At 46.3% G+C, this 21,448-nt stretch overlaps 1 protein-coding gene across 4 annotated transcripts; it reads right to left on the bottom strand.

The window, feature by feature from the left end:
• Nucleotides 1–315: 315 nt before the first annotated feature.
• LOC107303470 (transcription factor PCL1-like) lies at nt 316–20,326 on the bottom strand. Of its 4 annotated transcripts, XR_005812952.1 has the most exons (3): nt 19,463–20,326; nt 17,092–17,277; nt 16,087–16,586 (listed from the first exon to the last, which is right to left on the bottom strand). XR_005812952.1 is itself a non-coding variant. In XM_040529712.1 (2 exons), the coding sequence occupies exons 1-2, from the start codon at nt 20,152–20,154 to the stop codon at nt 418–420; spliced, it is 705 nt and encodes a 234-aa protein (XP_040385646.1). In that variant the 5' UTR covers nt 20,155–20,326; the 3' UTR covers nt 316–417. The 4 variants fall into 4 exon arrangements, 3 of the variants coding, with proteins under 3 accessions (XP_040385646.1, XP_040385650.1, XP_040385644.1); XM_040529712.1 differs by lacking the exons at nt 16,087–16,586; nt 17,092–17,277 and adding an exon at nt 316–430; XM_040529716.1 differs by lacking the exons at nt 16,087–16,586; nt 17,092–17,277 and adding an exon at nt 12,548–12,589.
• Between the last annotated feature and the right edge of the window lie 1,122 nt (nt 20,327–21,448).

Genomic DNA, 21,448 nt, shown 5'->3' with positions numbered 1-21,448 from the left:
CTGACAGTGATGGACCGGTTCCGAAACCTCTTTGACAAGTAGTGTCAGGCCTGCCCAACAACTTTGGTGTGTCATTTCTACTAATCTTTAGGTAGATGGTCTCATACGGAATGTCGTGAAGAAGTGATCCTTACCTTCTTTTTCTCCCTGCATGTAAAAAGGATCAGTAAAGAACCCCCGAAATAAAGTGAATTAAGCTTTGGATTATGAAATAAAAAGAGACCCTTCGTATGTGACCTGTATTCATCGGTTCCAACTGCAAACCCCTTCTGTAATTGACTAATAAATGCCAGCTCGAGTTCGATGATGGTCGTATTCCAGCCGTAATTGCATGACACCGAACGATGCCATATTCACGCGTTTATCTCAATCGCCGCAATTTCGGTAGTTCAGAGGCCATAAACAAACGGGGGCAGTTCAGCAATTTTCCCTACACACACATATATATTAAACAACCTATGATTAAAGAAACAGCAAACCTACTCAGAGGATCGGTGTAAATCACATGGCTCGAAAATTAATTTAGAATTTCGACTAGTTTAGTGCACAATCCACGCCTCATGAAAGAACAAAAGAAATGCAGCGAGTCAAAGCAGCAACAGCCTACCAGTTTTCAGGTCAGGCAAGAACATGACATAACTTAGGCCTTGTTTAGTTTGTAAAATCTTTTTAAAAAACATCACATCAAATTTTTGAATACATATTTAAAGTATTAAATGTAGTCTAATTATAAAATAAATTTTAGATTTCGCCTTGAAACCGTAAGACGAATCTTTTGAGTCTAATTAATCCGTCATTAACACATATTGGTTACTGTAGCACTTATGGCTAATCAAGTCCTAATTAGGCTCAAAAGATTCGTCTCACGATTTCCTCCATAACCGCGTAATTAGTTTTAATGTTCATGTATATTTAATGTTTTATTTAAATGTCTAAAGATTCGATGTGATGTTTTTAGGAAAAGTTTTTCGAAACTAAACCGGGCCTTATTGGCATCCTGGAGGCTACTGCTAATCCTGTGGGTCTGAAGGGGCCAAAACAAAAAAAAAATGGTATGTTGCTCAGCAAGCCATCATCTTGTGTGTTTTGGTCAATACAAACATTTTGGTAGCCTTGGAGAGTTGGAGGTTAGGACAGAAACTAGTAGAATAGTGCGCTAGTCAAAAACGCACTTTGCTCACCGCGTTTCATGGTCATCAGAGGCCGTATTATTGTATTCTTCTTCAGTCTGCATGCAAACGCAGTTGACGAGCAGCGGCAGGCGGCAGCAGAAAACGCGCAGATGCAGGTATGCGTATACAGCTCACTTGTACCAAATCATTGCGCTTACATAATTACAGTTAACTGCTGGCTTTCTTCAAGAGTGTTCTCTGCAAACACTGATGATGTTTTGACAGATATATGCGTGTAATATGTGTATTGGAGATAAGAGGTTAGAACAAGCATTGGAATCATGGATGATAGATGGCTGATTGTTTAACTATTTTATGAAAAACCAAACGGAATATTTCAAACGAAATATAATTTATGAATAAAATTTTTTATATCTTAGTGATCTAAAAATCAATGATAAAAAATAAAGTTTGATAAAAACTAAAATCAGCTATACTTTAAGGTTAAATTTTAAATTTTAGCTTATAAACAGAAACAAAGGAGGGTTGAGATCGAGATGGAGGTATGCTTATGTATCTTCCGTTTTGAGTTTCAAGTTTATGCCACTTGCACTGTTTTGACCGACTAAAGAAGTCAGAATTGTCGTTAAATTTTCAATATTAGAATTTAGGGTAGCTTCATCATTCACTGCAATAACAGGTTGTTTTCGATAACAAGGCCCTTCCCCTTTTTTTGATAAATAATGTATTTATTTTTCTAAAATGCACTAACCAAGTCAAAGTAACAAGCATATGACACGAGATTCAGATAAGTCGGCATCTCTCACTTTTCATAATTAAAGTAGTTAAATATTGGAACTCTAGAAAGTGTTCCTAAAAAAATATTTCTCATGGGGTCTGTGGATTAGCATGAAGATTTCAAGTAGCAGACAGCCACAACACCATCAGAAACTCACGCCAGGCGCTGTCTAGGGCTTGATTAGTTTACAGAAAGTTTTTGCAAAAACATCGAATCAAGTTTTTTGATACACATTTAAAGTATTAAACGTACTCTAATTATAAAACAAATTTCAGATTTCGTCTGAAAACCACGAGACGAATCTTTTGAGTCTAATTAATTTGTCATTAGTATATATTAGTTACTGTAGCACTTATGGCTAATCACGTCCTAATTAGGTTTAAAAGATTCGTCTCACGATTTTTCACATAACTGCGTAATTAGTTTTAATGTCTATGAATATTTCATGCTTCATTTAAATGTCCAATGATTTGATGTGATGTTTTTTTTAAAAAAATTTATGAACTAAACGGGGCCCTAGTCTCACCAAGAGGCAGGAGTACAGCTACAATCTCCTCGAGTAAAACCAACAGAAACCACGACGCCAAGACACCGCTACTTTAATGAAGATTAGGTGGAATTCTCCATGTCACACAGAATAAGGTGACCAGTTAAAATATGATTAATTAAGTATGCGTTATTATAAACTTAAAAAATAAACATAATTAATATTTTACGAAAATCGTGCCCAGAAAATTTTAAACAAACACATGGTTTGGCACTCTAAAAAACATGCCAACAAAAAACAAGAAAACAGCCATTCAAACCTTCAGAAACGAACAGTGCTTAGGTAATGCACAAATGTGAGATAACACTAAAAATTGATGTACCATGAGAAATTACATTTCATAATACGTGCATACGTCCATAATAAAAACTCCAAGTGCCTTCGTGAGCTTTTCATGAGATTCTGCCTAAAACCTCGAACCATTAAAAGGGGCATTTGAGTCCCCTAAGCTTTCTCGTTTGGTCCAAATAACCCACAAACAGTATTGTTTGGTTTGGAGACAATTTTGCTCTAACCAAAATTTTGGTACCAAAATATTGATAAGTTTTGGCACTATCAAATTTGGTACTATAGAATCTAACTAGTGCCGGTAAAAATAAGTAGCAAATTAAACAAGCATGGAATAAAATTGTTGTTGTCAAAATTTGTGTATGGCAATAAGCGGCTCTAAACTAAACAAGTTCTTCGTATCCATGCTAGACCACTAACCAGTAACAGGAAAATGTAGCATGAGCATACATGACTGCAGAAAGGATGACCATCGGGTAAATATAAAGGATTGGTCTAGCAAGTAATCTTTGCTGCTGGCCTTTTTTTTTTCGTACTCCCGCTGTTTTTACTTGCTTATCGCTATTGACCATTACTATTTTAACTACTATTATCAATATTGTTTGAACAATCAGCTGATGATCAATGAAAGATATATGGTTAAATATTTATACATCACACATTATTAATATAACATATTTTAGACGTACATAATATTTTTTTTTTCAAAAAAGAGAAGCAAAGTTAACAAATGAATAATATCTGGCCATAATCATTTTAAACCAAAGGTAGTATTTTGCTTATGTAGTTGTCACAAGTCAATATGGCTAAGCCATCATGTTACAGTGTAACATGGCAAAACCATTGGGCCAGCGTCCCATACAGGCAAAACATTGGGCCGTGTTCCTTTCCCTGGTTAACTGATCCAAATTTTCTTATTTTCTACCCGAATGTTTTCCGAACGGCTAAACGGTATAATTTTTTACAAAAAAATATATAAGAATTGCTTAAAAAATTCATGAATCTATTTTTTTTAATTTTTTATAACTAATAATAAATTAATCATATGCTAATCCACTACTATATTTTACATGTAAATTATTAACCCACAAAACAACACGGTCTTAGATAAGGTCTCAGGGGATTAATTCCCGGTTTAATATATCAGGCTTGTAGACAAACTCTCCGATAAGCATTGGGACTTCCTCCTAATTTATGATTGGCTATATATTACTCCATCAATATATTATTTAATATCTTTTACTTTTGGATATATGACTGATTGTTCAGCATATTCAAAATTTGTGTAGAAATATACAAAATTATATGTCATTCTTAAAGTGTATTAATAATAAATTAAATAATAAAAGTATTTAATAATTATATGATTATTAAATAAAACAAATAGTCTAATGTAGATCTAATCGTCCACGACGTCAACTAGAAAAAGTTGAGGTTGTAACGTACTGTCTCTCTGCTCTCACAATGTGAGATAAAACGGGTAACTTGGCGTGACTGTTAATAATTAAAAAAAGAAACAGTCACTGTCAAAATAACATGACTTATTACTGGGGTGTATACCCACAGAACGACCCACAGACATCACCGACCAATTTAGCTAGACATTCCGGAGGATCATATTGTCAACCCATAAGCATGAGCTCCAGAATCGACTACCACACGCAACTCTATTGTCAACTGTAAACACACATATATGCTGTGCATCCAATCACACCGGAAATCTGGCTAAGTTCAGACCTTCATTAACTTAAGTCCCTAGATCAGTAACACATGTGCCTGCATGTGCCCTACTAACTGGCTTGTCTTACTGCCTTTACTGGTTCATAGACTTTGGTTGCTTGCGATTGCGAGTTGCGAATTCGATTGCTTCTGCCATCCGTTTGGCAATCTTACTGCCTTACTGGAGCATAGACTTTCTTGGGGTGATTGGTATATCTCCGAGCAAAAAATAATTTATTTATAAAATTTGAAGCTAAAAAAATAATATTCGATGAAAGACACTAAAACTAATTCTAAATTTATGGTCGAAATTTTAAACGTTGACTCAGGGCCGTCTCTAAAAATTTAGGGCCCTGTGCGAAATACTAATTAGGACCCTAAATTTTAGAAATTTCATATAACAAGCATACTTTCAATTAACTATATAACTTTAATATGTTATTTATACAAATATTAATGCTACAAGAAAAAATGGTACTACTGACCTCATCTTCTACTAAAAAGTATTATCGATCTATCAAATGAAATCTTCAATTATATCCACATAATTAAGATTGAGTTGACACATCTGGTCTTTGTATCTTACGTTTTTCAGCACCCGAATCATATTTTATGTTTCTAGAATACATTATGACTGACAAGAAATTGACAAAAAATGAGAAAATAAAAGCACTGCCGAGTTCTTGTTTTATAAACAAAAGAAAAGACATATTTTTCGCGAGTTCTTGTTTTCAACCAACGTTGGTGGTCTAGCTAAAAAATTCATACGGTAAAAATATTTTTTTCTTAAAATTTAATAATAAAATTATTTCTTAAAAAAATAAAAAAATAAAAAAATTCACGTGGGGCCCCTAAAATTTGGGGGCCTGTGCGATCGAACATCTCGCACACCCTCTGGATGGCCCTAAGTTTATATGCATATAAGTATAAACAGAAACGAAAAGATTGGGTAATTTGTGGCTTGCGAATTCGCGATGCCACGCGGTGGAGATCGATGATTCGGTCGTGTTCAGCGGCCGACGCGTGCGGAGCCGACGACGAATTAAGGGCTGGATCCCGTGGCGTTTTCACATCTTCCACGGATCCACCAGAACCGCGACGCGGATACACACAGGGCTCCACGATTGCGGCTTGCCAATAGGTCTCTCTTGGAAAAGTTTGAGCATGGCACAGTACTGGTGCTGGTGATCTGAGCCAGTAGCTGGTTGCTGTCTTTTGCAGATGGCAACGCTGATTTTTGGTCTAGTGACAGTGGCATTCCGGTGCATCGTCAGGATTCCAGAGGGTGAAACTTATGCAAGGTATTGAAGAACAGCTTTGCCAATGCCACCGGGTCAGAAACAAGAAAGAGTAGCATCTTATATATACGTGATGATGCAAAATGATGTTACATTACATCTAGGCAGCTTCTGATACAGAACGCTGCATGAATCTCAAATTGACTCTAGAAGATGAACCTAGTTACACAATTTCTTCGGCGCCTGTTGCATTTAGACAACGAGCACTAGCTAGCAACTCGCACAAAACTTTGAACCTTGCCCTGAGGCCATTCTTGGATATGGGCAGGCATTGCCATGTTTATTTGCCGCTTTTTTTTTTTTTTGCGTCGTAGCTTCATGGGCCGGCCCCATTATCCCTTTCCGTAGGAGCATCCATGGAAGGATGCACTTGAAAGGACCCAAGCAAGCGAAGAATTAAAGATGTATTTTGCAAAGAAATGATGTTTGTTCTGTCCGGCCGGCCACTCCGTACTACCAAGCGCCGCCGCCCACTCCGGCAGCGGCGTCCAACCAAGCGCTCGCCGGGGTCACTCCGACCTCGGCGCCCACCGCCATGGCGACGCGTGTGTCCTGGAGGGATGTCGTGGCGGCCGGACAGCGCGCAGATTCGCCGGACGAAAGGGGCCCATGGACAAAGGTAGAAGCTAAAGACAAGAGAAGGAAGCATTCAAGGAGGTCGCCAAGCTCAACGGCCAATAACCACCGTGCGGAAGCATTCAAGCCGATCCCTCGCTGGCTAGTTGGCCGTTGCTTTAAATGCCTGGGATTGGGGCACAGCAAGGCTTTCTGCACAGGAGCAAGACGCTGCTTTTGTTGCTGGAGAGAGGGTCACGTAGAGCGCCATTGCCCCGACGCTCCGAGGCGTGAGTTCAGCTATCGCCGAGAGCATACCAAGGCCGTAACAATCACACCAACTCCACTTGTAGCGAAGCCGGCGAAGGAGCCGGCGCCGACCAAGAAGCAACCGGCAAAGGCAGCAGCGAGCGGGACGACAGCGATGGCTCGTTGCGGGGATCCCGAGCGACGGCCGACTGGTGTTCGTCGTTGCTCCATCCCGTGGATGTCCGGGATGCAGGAGCGTGAGGTTTTCTTGTCTTCGCACTCGTTGCTGGCGTCAGTTCGAGGCAACCGTCATCCCGTCTCCCCTGAGATGCTCGTGTCCACGGTAGTTCGGGAGTGCGCGGTGCGACACCGGGATGTGCGCGTCGAGGTGAGTGCACCTCACGACTTCCTGGTGACTTTCGCAAACCCAGATGACTGCACCAGGGTTGTTCTCTACTTCTCCGGCAATCTCTCGGTGAGTGGTTGTCGTATACACTTTTGCCAATGGAGCAGGAGAGCGGCGGCGGGGAGCTCGGAAATGCGGTATCTCATCAAGCTGGGAATTGAAGGACTACCTGCACACGCCTGGGAGGAAGGGGCGGTGCGGATAGCGCTAGCAGGATGGTGTTGCCATCTTGTGGAGCTGCTGCCATCAGCTGATGCGCGCATGCTGGAAGTGGTGGCTTGGTCTACGTCGCCGGGTGAGATCCCAAAGGAGGTCCTGCTGGCTATTCCAGACATGCCACCACTAGTGGCGCCGACAGACCCCGACGACGCCATAGCAATGGAGATGGAGAACGCCGCTTCTCCACAACCACCTCCTTCCCCCCCGAAGAAGAAAAGCTGCCTCGACTACAACCTTCTTGTTCATCTCCTGGAGGTCGTCGATCCCTCCCCGAGGTTGGAGGGGTATGATGCCTACTTCGACCTGGTCCGGCGGGACGGCGACGACGACGACAGCGGCGAGGATCGCTGGGCACGCCAACCTCGCCGCCACTTTCTCCAGTGTTTCCCTGGGAGAGTGGACGGGACAGGGCCGCCGCGGTCCAGCATGGGGGGCAGCCAGTCCTTCGGTGAGCACCCCAACGGGACCGCGGGTGGTCTACAACGTCTGGTGCAACTTCGTTCATCGGCGGTGCAGGCGATCTGGGCACCAGCCCGCCCAGCCATTGTCGGCCCTGGCAATGACTCCGCGATCGTCCCCGCCCGGCAACTGATCAATTCCCCAGCATTCTCTCCTCACGAACACAAGAGCGGCCCTGAGCTGCTAACCATGGCCTCCCCGGAGCTGCTGGCCCAAGCACCGGGAGCTCAAGGCTAGTCTCAAGAAGAGGTGGTCTCAGCGTGTCTGGCGGCGGAGATCGTCATCACGCCACTGCTCGTCGTGGCTGACGACACGGGGGAAGAGAGCTCCTCACCAGCGATAGCTACAGAAACGCCGGCGACCATCCAAGTGGACCCACACGCAGCTGAGGTCCCGAGGCTCCTGTACCGTGGGCCCAGTGCATTTACTATGCCTGCACCCGCTTCTGCGCCCGCTGACCTCAATCCGGCGGGCCACCCGAGGTTAGCTGTGCTCGCTCGAAAGCTGCATTTCGAGGCGCCCGACTCGGACACGACCACGCCAAACGGCATGCAGGGGCCATTAAGGCGGCCTGAACAGGAGATCGCTCTGCGGGAGCAAATCTTCACCTCGGTGCTGGTGCACACCAATGGCGCGGGAAATTCAACGGTAGACGCGCTCGGGAGCGTGCCGACCGTTCCAGCTAGTGGGCTGCTTGTCTTTCGCAGGAGACGGGCCGACGCGGTGGGCCGCAGGCTACCGGCCAATTCCGTGCGGCCGATTGAGGACAACTCTTCGGCAGCCCAACATGATGGGCCACCAGAAAACGGCAACACGACGGCCTACAACAATAGGCCGTTGGGGGCCCTAATGGACCGACCGACGACGAGGCCCATTTATCCCTTACTGCACCGCCACCAAATTCCAGCCAGATCGCCTCCTTCCTCGACAAGGTCACGGTTCAAATGCAACCTCCTCTGATCAGTCGTCCACCACTCCCGTCCCCGCCGGCTCGCCGCACGCGAGCGACACTGCCCCACGACTTCAAGCCAAGGCGAAGTCCACGACTACAACGCAATGGGGCAAGGAGACATGTGATCACAAAAGCCCAAACCATCATCATGAAGAAGCTTGGGATTAACACCAGTCAGAGTCAGACCGCAGAGGAAGCGAAGCGCAACCTGTCGGAGGTCTTCAACAAGCCTCTCTCAGCCAGCCATACGCGGGCGCTGGCGGAGCTCCTTGGGATCGAGTTCGCCCCACCAACACCACTGTCGCTGGAGGATGGTGACGCCCATCAAGACTTGCACCTGGTGGTGGCATCGGCCTGATGGCCAACAAGTGCTTGTGTTGTGTTGTGTCCATGTATCCCTATATCGTCCTTTAATGTGTTAGTCTGGAATGTTCGTGGGTTAAATAATGTGGCAAAAAGAGCGCTGGTTAGGGAGGTTGTTGTTAGCACCGAGGCCACAATTGTGTGTTTGCAAGAGACAAAGCTTGCTGTCTTAGATGTAACAGCCGTTCGCCAAATTTGCGGGACTGCTTTCTCCCATTTTGTGTCTCTACCAGCGGAGGGAACCAGAGGGGGTATTTTGGTTGCTTGGAAAGGTGATTATTTCAGGGGAGATCAAATCAAATCGGGTAGATGGACAATCACAGTTAAACTGTCAGAGATTTAGCAACAGAGGGAATGGTTTCTCACCAAGAAGAAACAGAGAAAACTGAATTTCTGGATGAGCTGCAAATGTTGGGAGGGGTCTGTCAGGGCCGATGGGCTATTGTAGGCGATTTCAACATGATCACATCAGCAGCAGACAAAAATAACAACAGAATTAATAGGAGGCAGATGGCAGCGTTCAGGAACAGAATCAACCAGTTGGAGGTCAAGGAGTTGTATTTGTTTGGAAGGCGCTATACCTGGAGCAATGAGCAAGAGAGACCAACTCAAGTCAAACTGGACAAAGTGTTGGTGTCCATGGACTGGGAGGAAGCTTTCCCGGAGGCACATTTGCAAGCTCTAAGTTCTTCGGCCTCTGATCATTGCCCCTTGCTCCTAACGTGCGGAGCGGCAACACCGAGACGCTGCAAATTCAAATTTGAGAACTTTTGGGTAAAGCTGGACGGATTTAGTCAGGCAGTCCAGGAGTACTGGTCAAGAGAAGTATCCATTGATGATGCTTTCACTGCGCTATATATCAAGATGGCAAGACTAGCAAGAACACTGAAGAAATGGGGTCAGCGTCGGCTGGGAGAAATTAAATTGCAACTTCAAGTGGCACATGAAATCATTTATCATCTTGACGTGGCCCAAGATTGTCGTGTCCTACAACCAAGAGAAAGATGGCTCAGAGCAGCAGTAAAAGGAAGATGTTTGGGCCTTGCTGCACTAGAACGGACGAGAGCAAGGCAAAGAGCGAAAATTAAAGAGATACACGATGGTGATGCAAGTGCAGCTTTCTTTCGGCTAAAAGCGAAAATCCGGCAACGAAAGCTAGTGATTCACTGCTTGCAGCACAACAGTGTAAGGGCAACGACTCAGCAAGAAATGTTGCAGATGGCTAGATCCTTTTTCCAAGAGGCGTTATCCCAGCCTGATCAGGAAAGGAAAGTGCTTAACTTCAGTGCATTAGGTTTTCTCAGGGAGGATTTAACTGAACTTGAGGCAGAGATCACGGAGGATGAGGTATGGAGAACTATCAAACAGCTGCCGACGAATAAAGCGCCGGGTCCAGATGGTTTTACAGGGCTGTTTTATCAATGCTGTTGGGATATCATTAAGTCGGACATAATGAGAGCCATTCTCAATTTTTTCTCGGGCAATAGTCAGAATTTCGGAATCCTCAACTCAGCCACAATCATTTTGTTGCCTAAGAAGGAGGCACCTGTATCGCTGAAAGACTACATACCTATCAGCTTAATTCATAGTTTCTCGAAGCTGGTAACTAAGCTCATGGCATCAAGATTAGCTCGCAGAATGGGGGATCTTGTGTCGCCCACCCAGTCGGCATTCATCAAGGGCAGATCGCTTCATGAAAACTTCACGTTCGTAAGTGGTCTATTAAGAAAGTGTCACACAAAGAAAGTGCCAATGGCCATGTTGAAGCTAGACATTTCTAGAGCTTTTGATTCAGTCATATGGCAATTCCTGCTCGAACTTCTCAGAGCTAGAGGTTTTGGGAGAAAGTGGTGCGCTTGGGTGTGTTCCCTACTGCAGACTTCGACCACCACAGTAACAATCAATTGTGAAGAAAGTGATCCGATAACACCAGCACGTGGACTCAGACAGGGTGATCCTCTTTCACCACTCCTTTTTGTTCTGGTAATGGACACATTGCAAGCACTGGTCAAAACAGCTACAACGTCGCAACTTCTTGCTGGCCTAGAAAGAAGCTGGCGATTGTCACGCCCAGAAATTTACACCAAATTTCTGAACAATAGCATGTATTAAATCTCGGTCCAGGCATCAGCCCGAGTACACACTATGACAAATTAATATACAGTTCCACGACTTAAAAACAAATAAAAACAATTATCTATCGAAATGCAGCGGAAAAGGAAAACAAACTAAACCATCTAATCTTCAGCTTCAGCTGGTGAAGACGGCTCCACACCACAGGCATTCTCGACGGCGGACTGAACCTTACTTCAACCTTCGGAACAACATTGTTCTGACACAGGCTCTGGCACTTGCTCTGGTGGGGGAAAAATTAAGCAAGGCTGAGTACAAACCACCGTACTCAACAAGTAACACCCAAGAGGGGGAGAATAATGAATGCAACAGGGTATCAAGGATAGGCTAAGGTTAACTTGCACAAAAGCTACAGTAATTTAGCAAAACAGTAAATAAAATAGACTGAAATAAAAGTAAAGTAAACATTTAAAATAACCATCCACTGTCCAACGTTACCCCACGTTGCAACAGGCCCAGACCGCTGTCGAACGTTACACGACGTAGCGACAGGGTCAACCCTCTGCCCAACGTTAAACCACGTTGCGACAGACCCAAACCACTGCCAACGTTACACCACATTGCGCAGGGTCAAACCAGTTTCAAGATTAATAAAATTATTAAAGGGGTTCAACTAATTCCAGTGAGTCTGTCGGTTCGCCCAATAACCGCGGGCACGGCTATTCGAATAGTTTTACTCTGCAGAGGTGTACAACTTTACCCACAAGACATGGCTGCCAAGCATGTTACCATGCCCCAACGTATCACCACGATACCTCAGTACGGAAACCATGATAAGACCTTTCACCTAACCCTCCCTAGACAATCGCACCACACTTCAGGTTTCACCCCCTCCTTTACACCAAGTCGGGCAGTCCCCTCTTGTGCCTTGGTAGATCCGGAAGCAGGAGAAGCTTTCGTTACACCACGATTGCCCGTCCATACTCCATCACGCCTACCCTTGCCTGGGTATGTCGAATAGGGACAAGCTAGAGTACGAGTCTCACCGTTGCCCATTCTGGCTTGTGGTTAGTACGTGTAAGACCTTCAGGGTTTCCTGAGAACCGGTCCTTAATTGCCATGGGCACGACTCTCAAAACCATGCACCCACAGCCCACCATAAGCAATATTTTAGTTGTCATTAATCCACATCGGGATATTAATAATGATTACAACCATTAAGGTCTATCAAAGTTTAATCAATAATCAAATAAGAATTGGTGAGCTAGTTGAACTAAGCATGGCTAAGCATTGCCTAACCCTAAGTCTAGTCAAATTAACCCTGGGATGACAATAATAATGAATGGGAATCAACGGATATATTGGTAATTGCCCAATAGATAAATAAAGTAAATACATTTGAATACAATGCATGTTTGAATGTAAAAGCGGGGGATTTTATAAACATAGGTTCAATATGATCAAAGAAGGGTGCCACTTGCCTTGCTCAGACCCACGAGGAACTTCGGCGACGACTTCGAGAACGAACGGCGCTGCGACGGGGTCAAAACCTACGACAAACAAGGCAAAACCAACAAAACAGACTATAAAACTACTGAAACAGGGAAAGAAACTATTTTTAATGGATTCTTGGCATTTTTCTGGATTTAATGAAACTTGACTGGACCTAAACGGAGACTAGATGAATTACTTATGAATTTTAGAAGTTTTTTGGGTTTTTAAGCTAAACAGAAAAGTCCTAAATCAATTATTGCGCAATTAATGGGGCTGCTGACACGCGGGCCCGGGGAGGAGAGAGAGGAAGGGAGGGCGCGGCGACGGCTGACGGGTGGGACCCGCTCGTCAGCGAGGCTGGAACAGAGAGGAGGGGAGCGGGGTCCGGCCGGGAGAGGGAGAGGGGCGGCAATGCCCGGGCGGCGGTGGACGGCGACCGGCGGAGGACGGCGCCCGGTGACGAGCGGCGCAAACCGGCGGGCGGCGGCGGAGACGGCGACGGCAGCCGGGAAGCGGGAACGTCGGCGGTGCGAGCAGCGGCGGCGGGAACGGCGGAGACGGCGAGGGCCGAGGAGAAAGGGGAGGTGGCGGTGGCGATGACCGACGACGCGAGGGCGTCGACGTCGGCGACATCGACCGGCGACCGAAGGGTGACGACGGCGTCGGCGAGTACTGGCGCGAGGCGACGGGCAGCGGCGCACGACGAGGCAGGGGTCACGGCGAGCGGAGGGGTGGCGCGACTGAGAAGGTGGCGATGGCGAAGGTGGTGACGAGAACGGCGAGGACGAGTCGGCGCGGAGGAGGCGGAGACAGCGACGGGGTGGCGCGGCTCGGAGCGGCGGCGAGCGGCGGGAGGGAAGACAGTGACGGACGCCGGCAGCGGGGCGTGGCGACCGTGCGACGATAGAGACGAAGGGCGGAGGTGCGATGACGAGCACCGGCAGCGCACGACACCTAGTGACGGCGCGCGGGATCGGGTGGCGGCGGAGCAGAGCGGAGGAGGGAGAGGGCGGCTGAGCGGCGGCGGAGTCGAGCGGAGCGGCCAAGTGGCAGCGACAGAGGAGAGGAGAGACGGCCTCGACGGCGGCGCGGGGGCAGCGACGGCCGGCGACGGCTCGGCAGCAGGGCGGCGGAGATGGCCGAAGCGTGCAAGAATGCGGCGGCGGTGGCTCTGGCGGCCACGGGCGGAGAGGAAAAGAGAGGGATAGATAGGACAGTGACGGCTTACCGGCGACGAGGACGACGGCGGCAAGTCGGCGAGGAGAGAGGACCGGACGGTGGCGAACGGAGCGGGGCGGCGACGTCGCGAGCACGGACGGCGACGCGCGGACGACGAAGTCGGCACGGCGGCGAAGAGGACGAGGAGGCGGCGAGGAAGCTCGGCGACCACCGGTGGCGACGAAGGCCGGTGGAAGGTCGGCGAAGCCGAGGCGGAGGTGGTGACGCGGGTGGGCGGCGACGTCCGACGGCCGATGGGGAGATCGGCGGCTGACGGCGACGGAGGGAAGCTTCGGCGGAGAGGGGGAAAGTGGCGGCGGGGCGGCGGCGCGAGGATTTTATAGGTGGTGGCGCCGGCTAGGGCGGAGCGGCCGGTGGAGACCGAGTCGACGACGCGGCGGACTCGGCGGCGGCGGTTGCGGCGGTGGTTGCAGCGGTGGTTGCAGCGGCGTCCGGAGGAGTCGGGCGGAGGAGGCGGACTCGGCCGGCGCGGCGCGGCGCTGGCGCGGGCGCTGGCGAAGCTTGGTCGCTGACAGGTGGGACCCACCTGTCAGTGGCGCAAGGGAGGAGGCAGGCGAGACGGACTTCGCCGCGAGCGCGGGCGGGCGAGCGGGCGAGCTGGCGAGCTGGGCCGGGCGGCAGCCCAGGCGGAGGCGCGCGCGGGCGGAGGAGGCCGGAGCCGGTCGGCTGGGCCGGCCGAGAGGAAGTGGGCCGGCTCGGCTGGGCCGGCCCGGGAAGGGGAAAAAGAGAAAGAAAAAGGAAAAAGAAAAGGGAGGGAGGAAAATTGGACTTCGGCCCAATTTGAGAAGGAAGGGAAAAAGAAAAGAAAAAGGAGGAAAAAAGGAAAGCCCCACTTTTGCCGAGTTTTAACTTATTTGGTTTGGCCAAATTTTATACTTCTGCAATTTAAATTTAAATCCAGTTAGTCGATTTGCGAGCCTCGATGTAATTGAATTAATTCCTTTTAGAGGGATTCTTCCTGAGTTAATTAAGCCAATTGTTTCTTACGAATTTCTTTTACGATTTTAGGCTTGGGATGAAACTCCGGGCGTGACAGCGATCACCGACGATCTCCCTGTACGCCGACGATGCGATTGTTTTCTTCAGACCAACCGACCAGGAGGCTCATGGCATGAGGATAATCCTCGACCTTTTCGGGGCATCGACGGGTTTGCAATGCAATTAGGCCAAAAGTGCAGTCACTACCATTAGATGTCCGGAGGATACTGCAGTGAGAATAAAGAATATAATTGGATGCAAAATAGACCAATTCCCCATTACATATCTTGGTTTACCACTTTCCCTGAAGAGGCTTACAAAGATAGACTATCAACCTTTGTTGGACAAATTCGCAAGGAAATTAGCAGGCTGGAAACCGAAGTTTTTATCCACGGGTGATCGCTTGAAGTTGGTGAAAGCGGTCCTAATGGCTTTACCGCTGCATTGGATGTCGGTCCTGCAGATACCACAATGGGCGGTAAAATAAATGAACAGAAAATGCAGGGGCTTTCTCTGGAAGGGACAAGAAGATATCAATGGTGGTCACTGTCTGGTAGCTTGGCATTCAGTCTGCATGCCAATAGCCAATGGAGGACTTGGAATTAGGGACATCAATCTGTTCGGTAGAGTACTTCGCTTGAAATGGTTGGCAATGAAACAACAACACAGTAATCGCCCTTGGACTCTTCATCTAGCTAAGCCACAACAGGAGCTGACTGACCTCTTTTTCGCACCAACCAAACAAATTGTGCATAGTGGAAAACAAACGGATTTTTGGAAGGCAGACTGGCTGCCCGGTGGCAGCATCATGGTTAATCGGCAACTGCTAGCAAGCTTTGTGGAGAAGACTGGGATAACTGTGGCACAGGGACTGCAGAATAATCGTTGGGTTAGGGATATTAAAGGGGCGCCATCAGATAGAGCAATTGAGGAATTTTTCGGTGTCTGGGATGAAGTTCAGCAGTTCCAGCTGGACTCGGCTGAAGCAGATGAGACAATGTGGAAGACATCAGCCAAAGGGTTGTTCACAGTCAATGAAACCTATAACATGTTCTTCATGGCAAAGACAGTGGCATTATGTGGTAAAATTATTTGGCCATCTAAAGCGCCGTCGAAGGCGAAGTTTTTCATGTGGCTAGCTAAGCAGAATCGTTGCCTGACAGCGGATAACCTAGATAAGAGAGGATGGCCTCACCTTGTAAACTGTGTCCTATGTCAATTGGCACCGGAAGATTGTCAGCACTTGTCTGTTTCCTACCCTTACACTTCGAGAATATGGAGACTTACATGGCAGTGGGCTGGAATTGCGTTCCCAACGCTAGCGGAGATGTCCAAGCAACTTGGGGAGTGGTGGGTCGAGGCAAGAGCCCTTTGTCGGGCGAGGTACAGGAAAAACTTTGACTATCTAGTTCAGCTGATGTGCTGGATGGTGTGTAAGGAAGGAAACGGAAGAATCTTCAATCAAAAAACAGCAACGGCACCGTAGCTATTCCAAATGATCAAGGAAGAAGTGGCGATCTAGAAGGTAGTCGGGTTGTTCAATTCATGTCGCGAGTAATCAGCATGTGGTTTCCTTCATCTCGCACAGTTCGACTTGTGAACCGGCGAGTCTTTTCTTTTTTCGACAACACTCTTGTCGATGTAAAGCCCTTGTAAAACCCCTTTCAAAATCTTAATGCAATCCAGGACGGCTGCTTTCAGCTGCCCAAACCAAAAATGTTTGTTATGTCCCCTAATTCTTAGAGAGAGCTCCTGAATTCACTCTTGGTTCATTTCCTTCTGTAGCCTCGAGCTGTCGAGCAATCGAGCTAACCAGTTTACAACCTCATCGTTTCACTGAAATTAGGTATGAGCAAAACAACTTATTAATAATAAAAAAATGATTTAAATAGATAAATATATATGTTCTCAGTGACTAAAAGTAAATGCTAAAAAATAAAATATATAAATAACTAAAATTAACTCTAATTTTAAGTTTTAAAATTTAAATTTTGTATAAGGACATGTGAAAAGATGGTGGGCTTAGAATAAAACCAAAAAACGATTCCGTAACTGAGTCTCTTCATGATAAACCCATATAGTAGTACTTTCACCATATCTTTTTGTTTATACTTATTATTACAAGCCAAAAATTAATTTTTTTACATTAAATTTGGAGTTGATGTTGAGGTTTTTGCTAAGAATACGTATATAAAGTTTTATTTGTAAATTATTTTTTGTTTGCAAATATGTCATCGGCTTTTTCCATGACCATGAAATCGACTTAATGCTGACCTTTATTAATGTTAACTTGGTAATTATATTAAAGTATATATCATGCTAGGACAAATAATTCCTTTACCAAGGATTGGTCGTTGTAGAATGCGTCGAACACTCGTTCAAATGGGCAGTCCATTTCGACATCAAGGTGAGTGGTAAGGTAGGGTACCAAGCACTCCTAACCATAAATCCAAGCCCTCTGCTTCAAGGAAGCAGGTTGCAGAGAGCGCAACCATCTATCATCAAGTGGGTACCCTGACAGGATTTCCTGAAATGCATTTAAACACTACATCTACCTCCCTCCCAACAGCTTGACTACACAGTTAGTATTCTATTGTTAGATTATCGTCGGTAAAAAAATCTCGCAGTTTGATTTAAAGTTCCACTAATAGTACACAATATATTCTACTACTTGTAGTTGGCAATTGTACTAAGGAAAAGGAGTTCTGATCAAATCAAAATAATTAATTCTACTACCAGTAGATAATAATATAAAACACCTGTTGTCCCCCAAATATAGGTATTTGGGGAGCTAGAGAAGAATTTAAGAAAATAAATGGGGTTGAATGGTGAAAGGTTATAATTGGCCAAAGAGAAAAGGTAGGTGAGGGAATTAAATGGAGGGTGATTATGATTGGGTGAGAAGCAAGGATTACACTAAAAATAGCTTTATTTAGCACCAGACTTCCAATACCAGAAATAGAAGTACTATTACACATACAATCTTATTGCATGACTTATGTACGATCATAAGCATGCAATCATAAATCAAAGTAGCGGTTGTTCATATGCACAATATTCGTTGATCAATCTTAGTTGTACTTAAGCCGAATGATATGTTATATGCAAAGCAATTTCCCTAGTAACAGTTACATGTTAGGATGGATATACTCCATTCGTCCCAAATTGATATCGTATAAGATAAAAAAAAAGAAAATTCTAAATCGATCATCATATAATAGAAGAGAGCTTATTATGTATTAATTGTAACGCGAACACCCTTCGATTCACACACACATTAAATACTTACATGCATCTATCCAATCAGCTTTGATGTAATTTGCAAATTTAGATTTTATGTGTATACATGCAGGTTGCAGCTTAAGATTTGTTGCTCTCTAACTTTTTTAATGCTGATTAAATAGATTTTTGTTTTCTGTACCAGACTATATATGATGATCAAATGAATCAAATAATACCTAAACTACTCTTATAAGGAACGTGGTGTGAGCAAAAAGTTGCTTTCAATAATCTATGACGATATCATCACATTACTGAAAATAAAAACAGCTATATTTTGCCGTCTAACTAATATGCGTTTGATTGCAAGAGTTATGGATCATAAATGCGAAACATAAATTTAAACAAGCTAATGACGAATCGATCATATCATTCCAAATTTCCAGGACATTTCGATTCACATTCTTCAACAAATAAAGCTGAAGGAGAACCATAAAGCCCCAAACCCCAGTAGCATCACGCATACGTCTTTCAGGCTAGCAATGTGATGCGTTGGGCCATGCAAGTAAAAATGAAAAAAAAAATACCACACTGGCATTTAGAGAGAGGCAAATAGTTAAATCCCCCACCCCACCCAGTGGCGGTCAGCGCGCGCACCGGCCCACGGCGCCACCAAATCCAGTGGCGCCCCCAAATCCCAAACCAAAGCCACTTGTACTCCACATTTTCTGAGGCATCGAGAGGGTAGGTAACCAAATAGTCTAACACTGATCTAACGACGTCAGAGAAAAGTCAAACAGAACCTGAGCCGTCTGTTTGGAATTGGAACACGTTCGCTAGATTGGTCCAATGCTGAACAGATAGCCCCGATTCTCTTTACTTCTCTCTGACGTTGTTGGATCAACGTCAAGGTGATCTTGTTCTGACTATAGAGAGATGAAGCTATTCATTGCTTCGTTTTCTTCAGGGGCATGGTATCTTTGATGCTATAGGGGTGGAGTGTTAAGAGGGGTCTATTTAACACGTGAGGTGGGAATTGGAGATGGAAGATAATTCTAGACTCCGCCATTAATTTCCAACAGTTCCACCAAACAAGGGAATGGAACTTAAAAATCAAATCCCATGCTAATGTCATGATTAATTTCTCTGTTTAAACTCCCAATCCTTTCCGCGAAGTAGCCTAACATGCGGGGGAAAGGATTGAGTCAATCGCTTAGAGAACACTTATCCATGTATGGTTTGACAAATTTTGCAAGGAGCAGCATTATAATGTGCTCTATGTCTGGCTCTAGATATGTGTACAACTGTAAATGTATTTGAAATGTGTCCCTCAACTTTTCATTGGAATGATATGTCAATTTTTGATTTTTCGGCTGACAGGAGTCAAATATATTGGAACCCTTTCGAGTGTTTCGCTTTGTTCAGTGATGATCGTGCATGTATTCATTTGGTTATTTTGTGAGGAGGAAAATGTTGCAAATCATAAAGCTTACTGATTAGCTGTTGCGTCCGAGGTTCTCGCGGGAGGGGTAGCGGTGTCGAGAGGCGGTTTTGCGGCGAACCAGGGAACGCACGTCGCCGGCGGCAGCGGAGGAGGCGGCGGCGGCGTGGCGGCGACGCGCGTGCGCTTGATGTAGAGGCGGTACTTCTGGAGGTGGCTGGCGACGTTCTCGCGGGTGAGGCCGTCGACGTTCATGAGGCGCACGATGGCCTTGGGCACGGCGCCCTTCTCGCCGAGGTGCGCCACCGCCTCGACGAACCGGTGGTGCAGCTCGGGCGTCCACACCATCCTCGCTTTCTTCCCGCGCCTCCCGCCGCCGGCAGCCGCGGCGGCGTCATCGTTACCCCCCTCGCCCTCCCCCTCCTCCTCCTCCTCCTCGTCATCTTCCTCGTCGACGCGGAAGAAGAGATGGGAGGTAGGCGAATCAACGGGGGGAGAGGGGAGGAGCACGCCCGCGAGGTCGATCCCGAAGGCGGCGGCGAGCGCCGGCGGGACGAGCCTGTGCGAGACCGGCGTCATCTCGCCTGGAGCAGGCAGGCCGGCCTCCCACTCCAGCACACGGCAGCACGCGCCCCCGGCGGAGTCCACCATGCGGCGGCGCGGTGACGACGACGAGGACGAGGAGGAGGGGGGCGGCGAGCGACCGACGCTGCCGTGGGGCCGGCCGCCGCGAGCGGATAACATAACCTATGCCCCCGTGGGTGCAGGCCTCCGCTCTGCCGCCGTGGCGGGCCCAAGCATGTCGGCCTCCTGACGGCCGGTGACGCTGTGCTGATCCGAGCCTGTGGATGGGCGGGCGCGCGTGGGGCGTGGCGGTAGAGCGAGTCCGTAGGAACGCGCGAGTTTTTTTTTTTTGTTTAAAAATAAGGCGGTTGTGGTACGGGTTCTTTTTTTGCTGGGCGTCTCCGTCTCGCGATCGCGCGGTTTGGGCGTGCCGGCGTGGTCTGTGGGGGGACGGCAAACGCGATTCGAGCGCGGCCCTGCCGGCCGGCCGGCCATCCACTAGAACATCTCGTCTAACTCCTGTGGCGCTGCGAATGCAATGGCGGCAAACAGGAAACATCCATGTAAAAAAATCGATTTGGGTTTCTTTACTACTGTAAAAAAAGCATCTAGTGCGAGTGGCACGTACTTCTATTATATTTTTATAATTTACCCTCTTAACTTTCTAATATTAAAAATCAATCAAATCTAGATAGATATCCATATAAAATCAAATTGATATGGAATTTCGTATATAAAAAAAAAGATGGTCACATGTTTCATAAAAAATATTTTTTTATTTATTTTAGAAATAACATAATATATTTTTATCCTTTACAAAACCGTCAATTCAGGTGTTTGCAACCGGAAGTGACTGCCCAGAGTGGAGCGTGGCACGTTTCATGTGATCCATGTTCGACCTATGCGTAGTCTGATTATCTGCACCTTAACGATTATTTCAAAGAACATTTTCACCTTTGTATTTCCGTTTCTGTTTATAGCCTAAAATTTAAATTTTAAATTTTAAATTTAAAGTTGATTTTGAAGCTTTTCTATTGTTGTTTATTTTTAGACTTTACTTTTTATAAAATCTTATTTATAAACTATTTTTTTATTTGCAAATATTCCATTTCAACACTAACCCCATTTGTGTTTGATGGTACATTCACGTCTCGGATAGCAGGATAACGATTCGACAGCGATGCAATGCGGAAAGGTAGTAGTCATACTCAGTTGTTAAACAACCGCAAGTTGAGACCACGTGGGCATGTCAACGACGAGGCTGTCCCACGCCAAGTCAGGCACGTAATAGATTAGTTGTTGCAAGTGTAAGAAAGCTCTCAAATGACATGGGCACAGATAAAAATGACCGACCCAGATTCCAAGACTTGAATTGGCATCACCAGAAATAAGCCATTTTGCTTCACTGGATAGTTGTCCACGGGTCGTAATGAACATGCATGCTGGTCTCACAAGCGAAAAAACTGAGTCACAG

This window comes from Oryza brachyantha, chromosome 1 (genome assembly GCF_000231095.2).
Source record: "Oryza brachyantha chromosome 1, ObraRS2, whole genome shotgun sequence".
Taxonomy (NCBI): Eukaryota; Viridiplantae; Streptophyta; class Magnoliopsida; order Poales; family Poaceae; genus Oryza; species Oryza brachyantha.
This window is presented reverse-complemented; position numbering and strand designations above follow the sequence as displayed.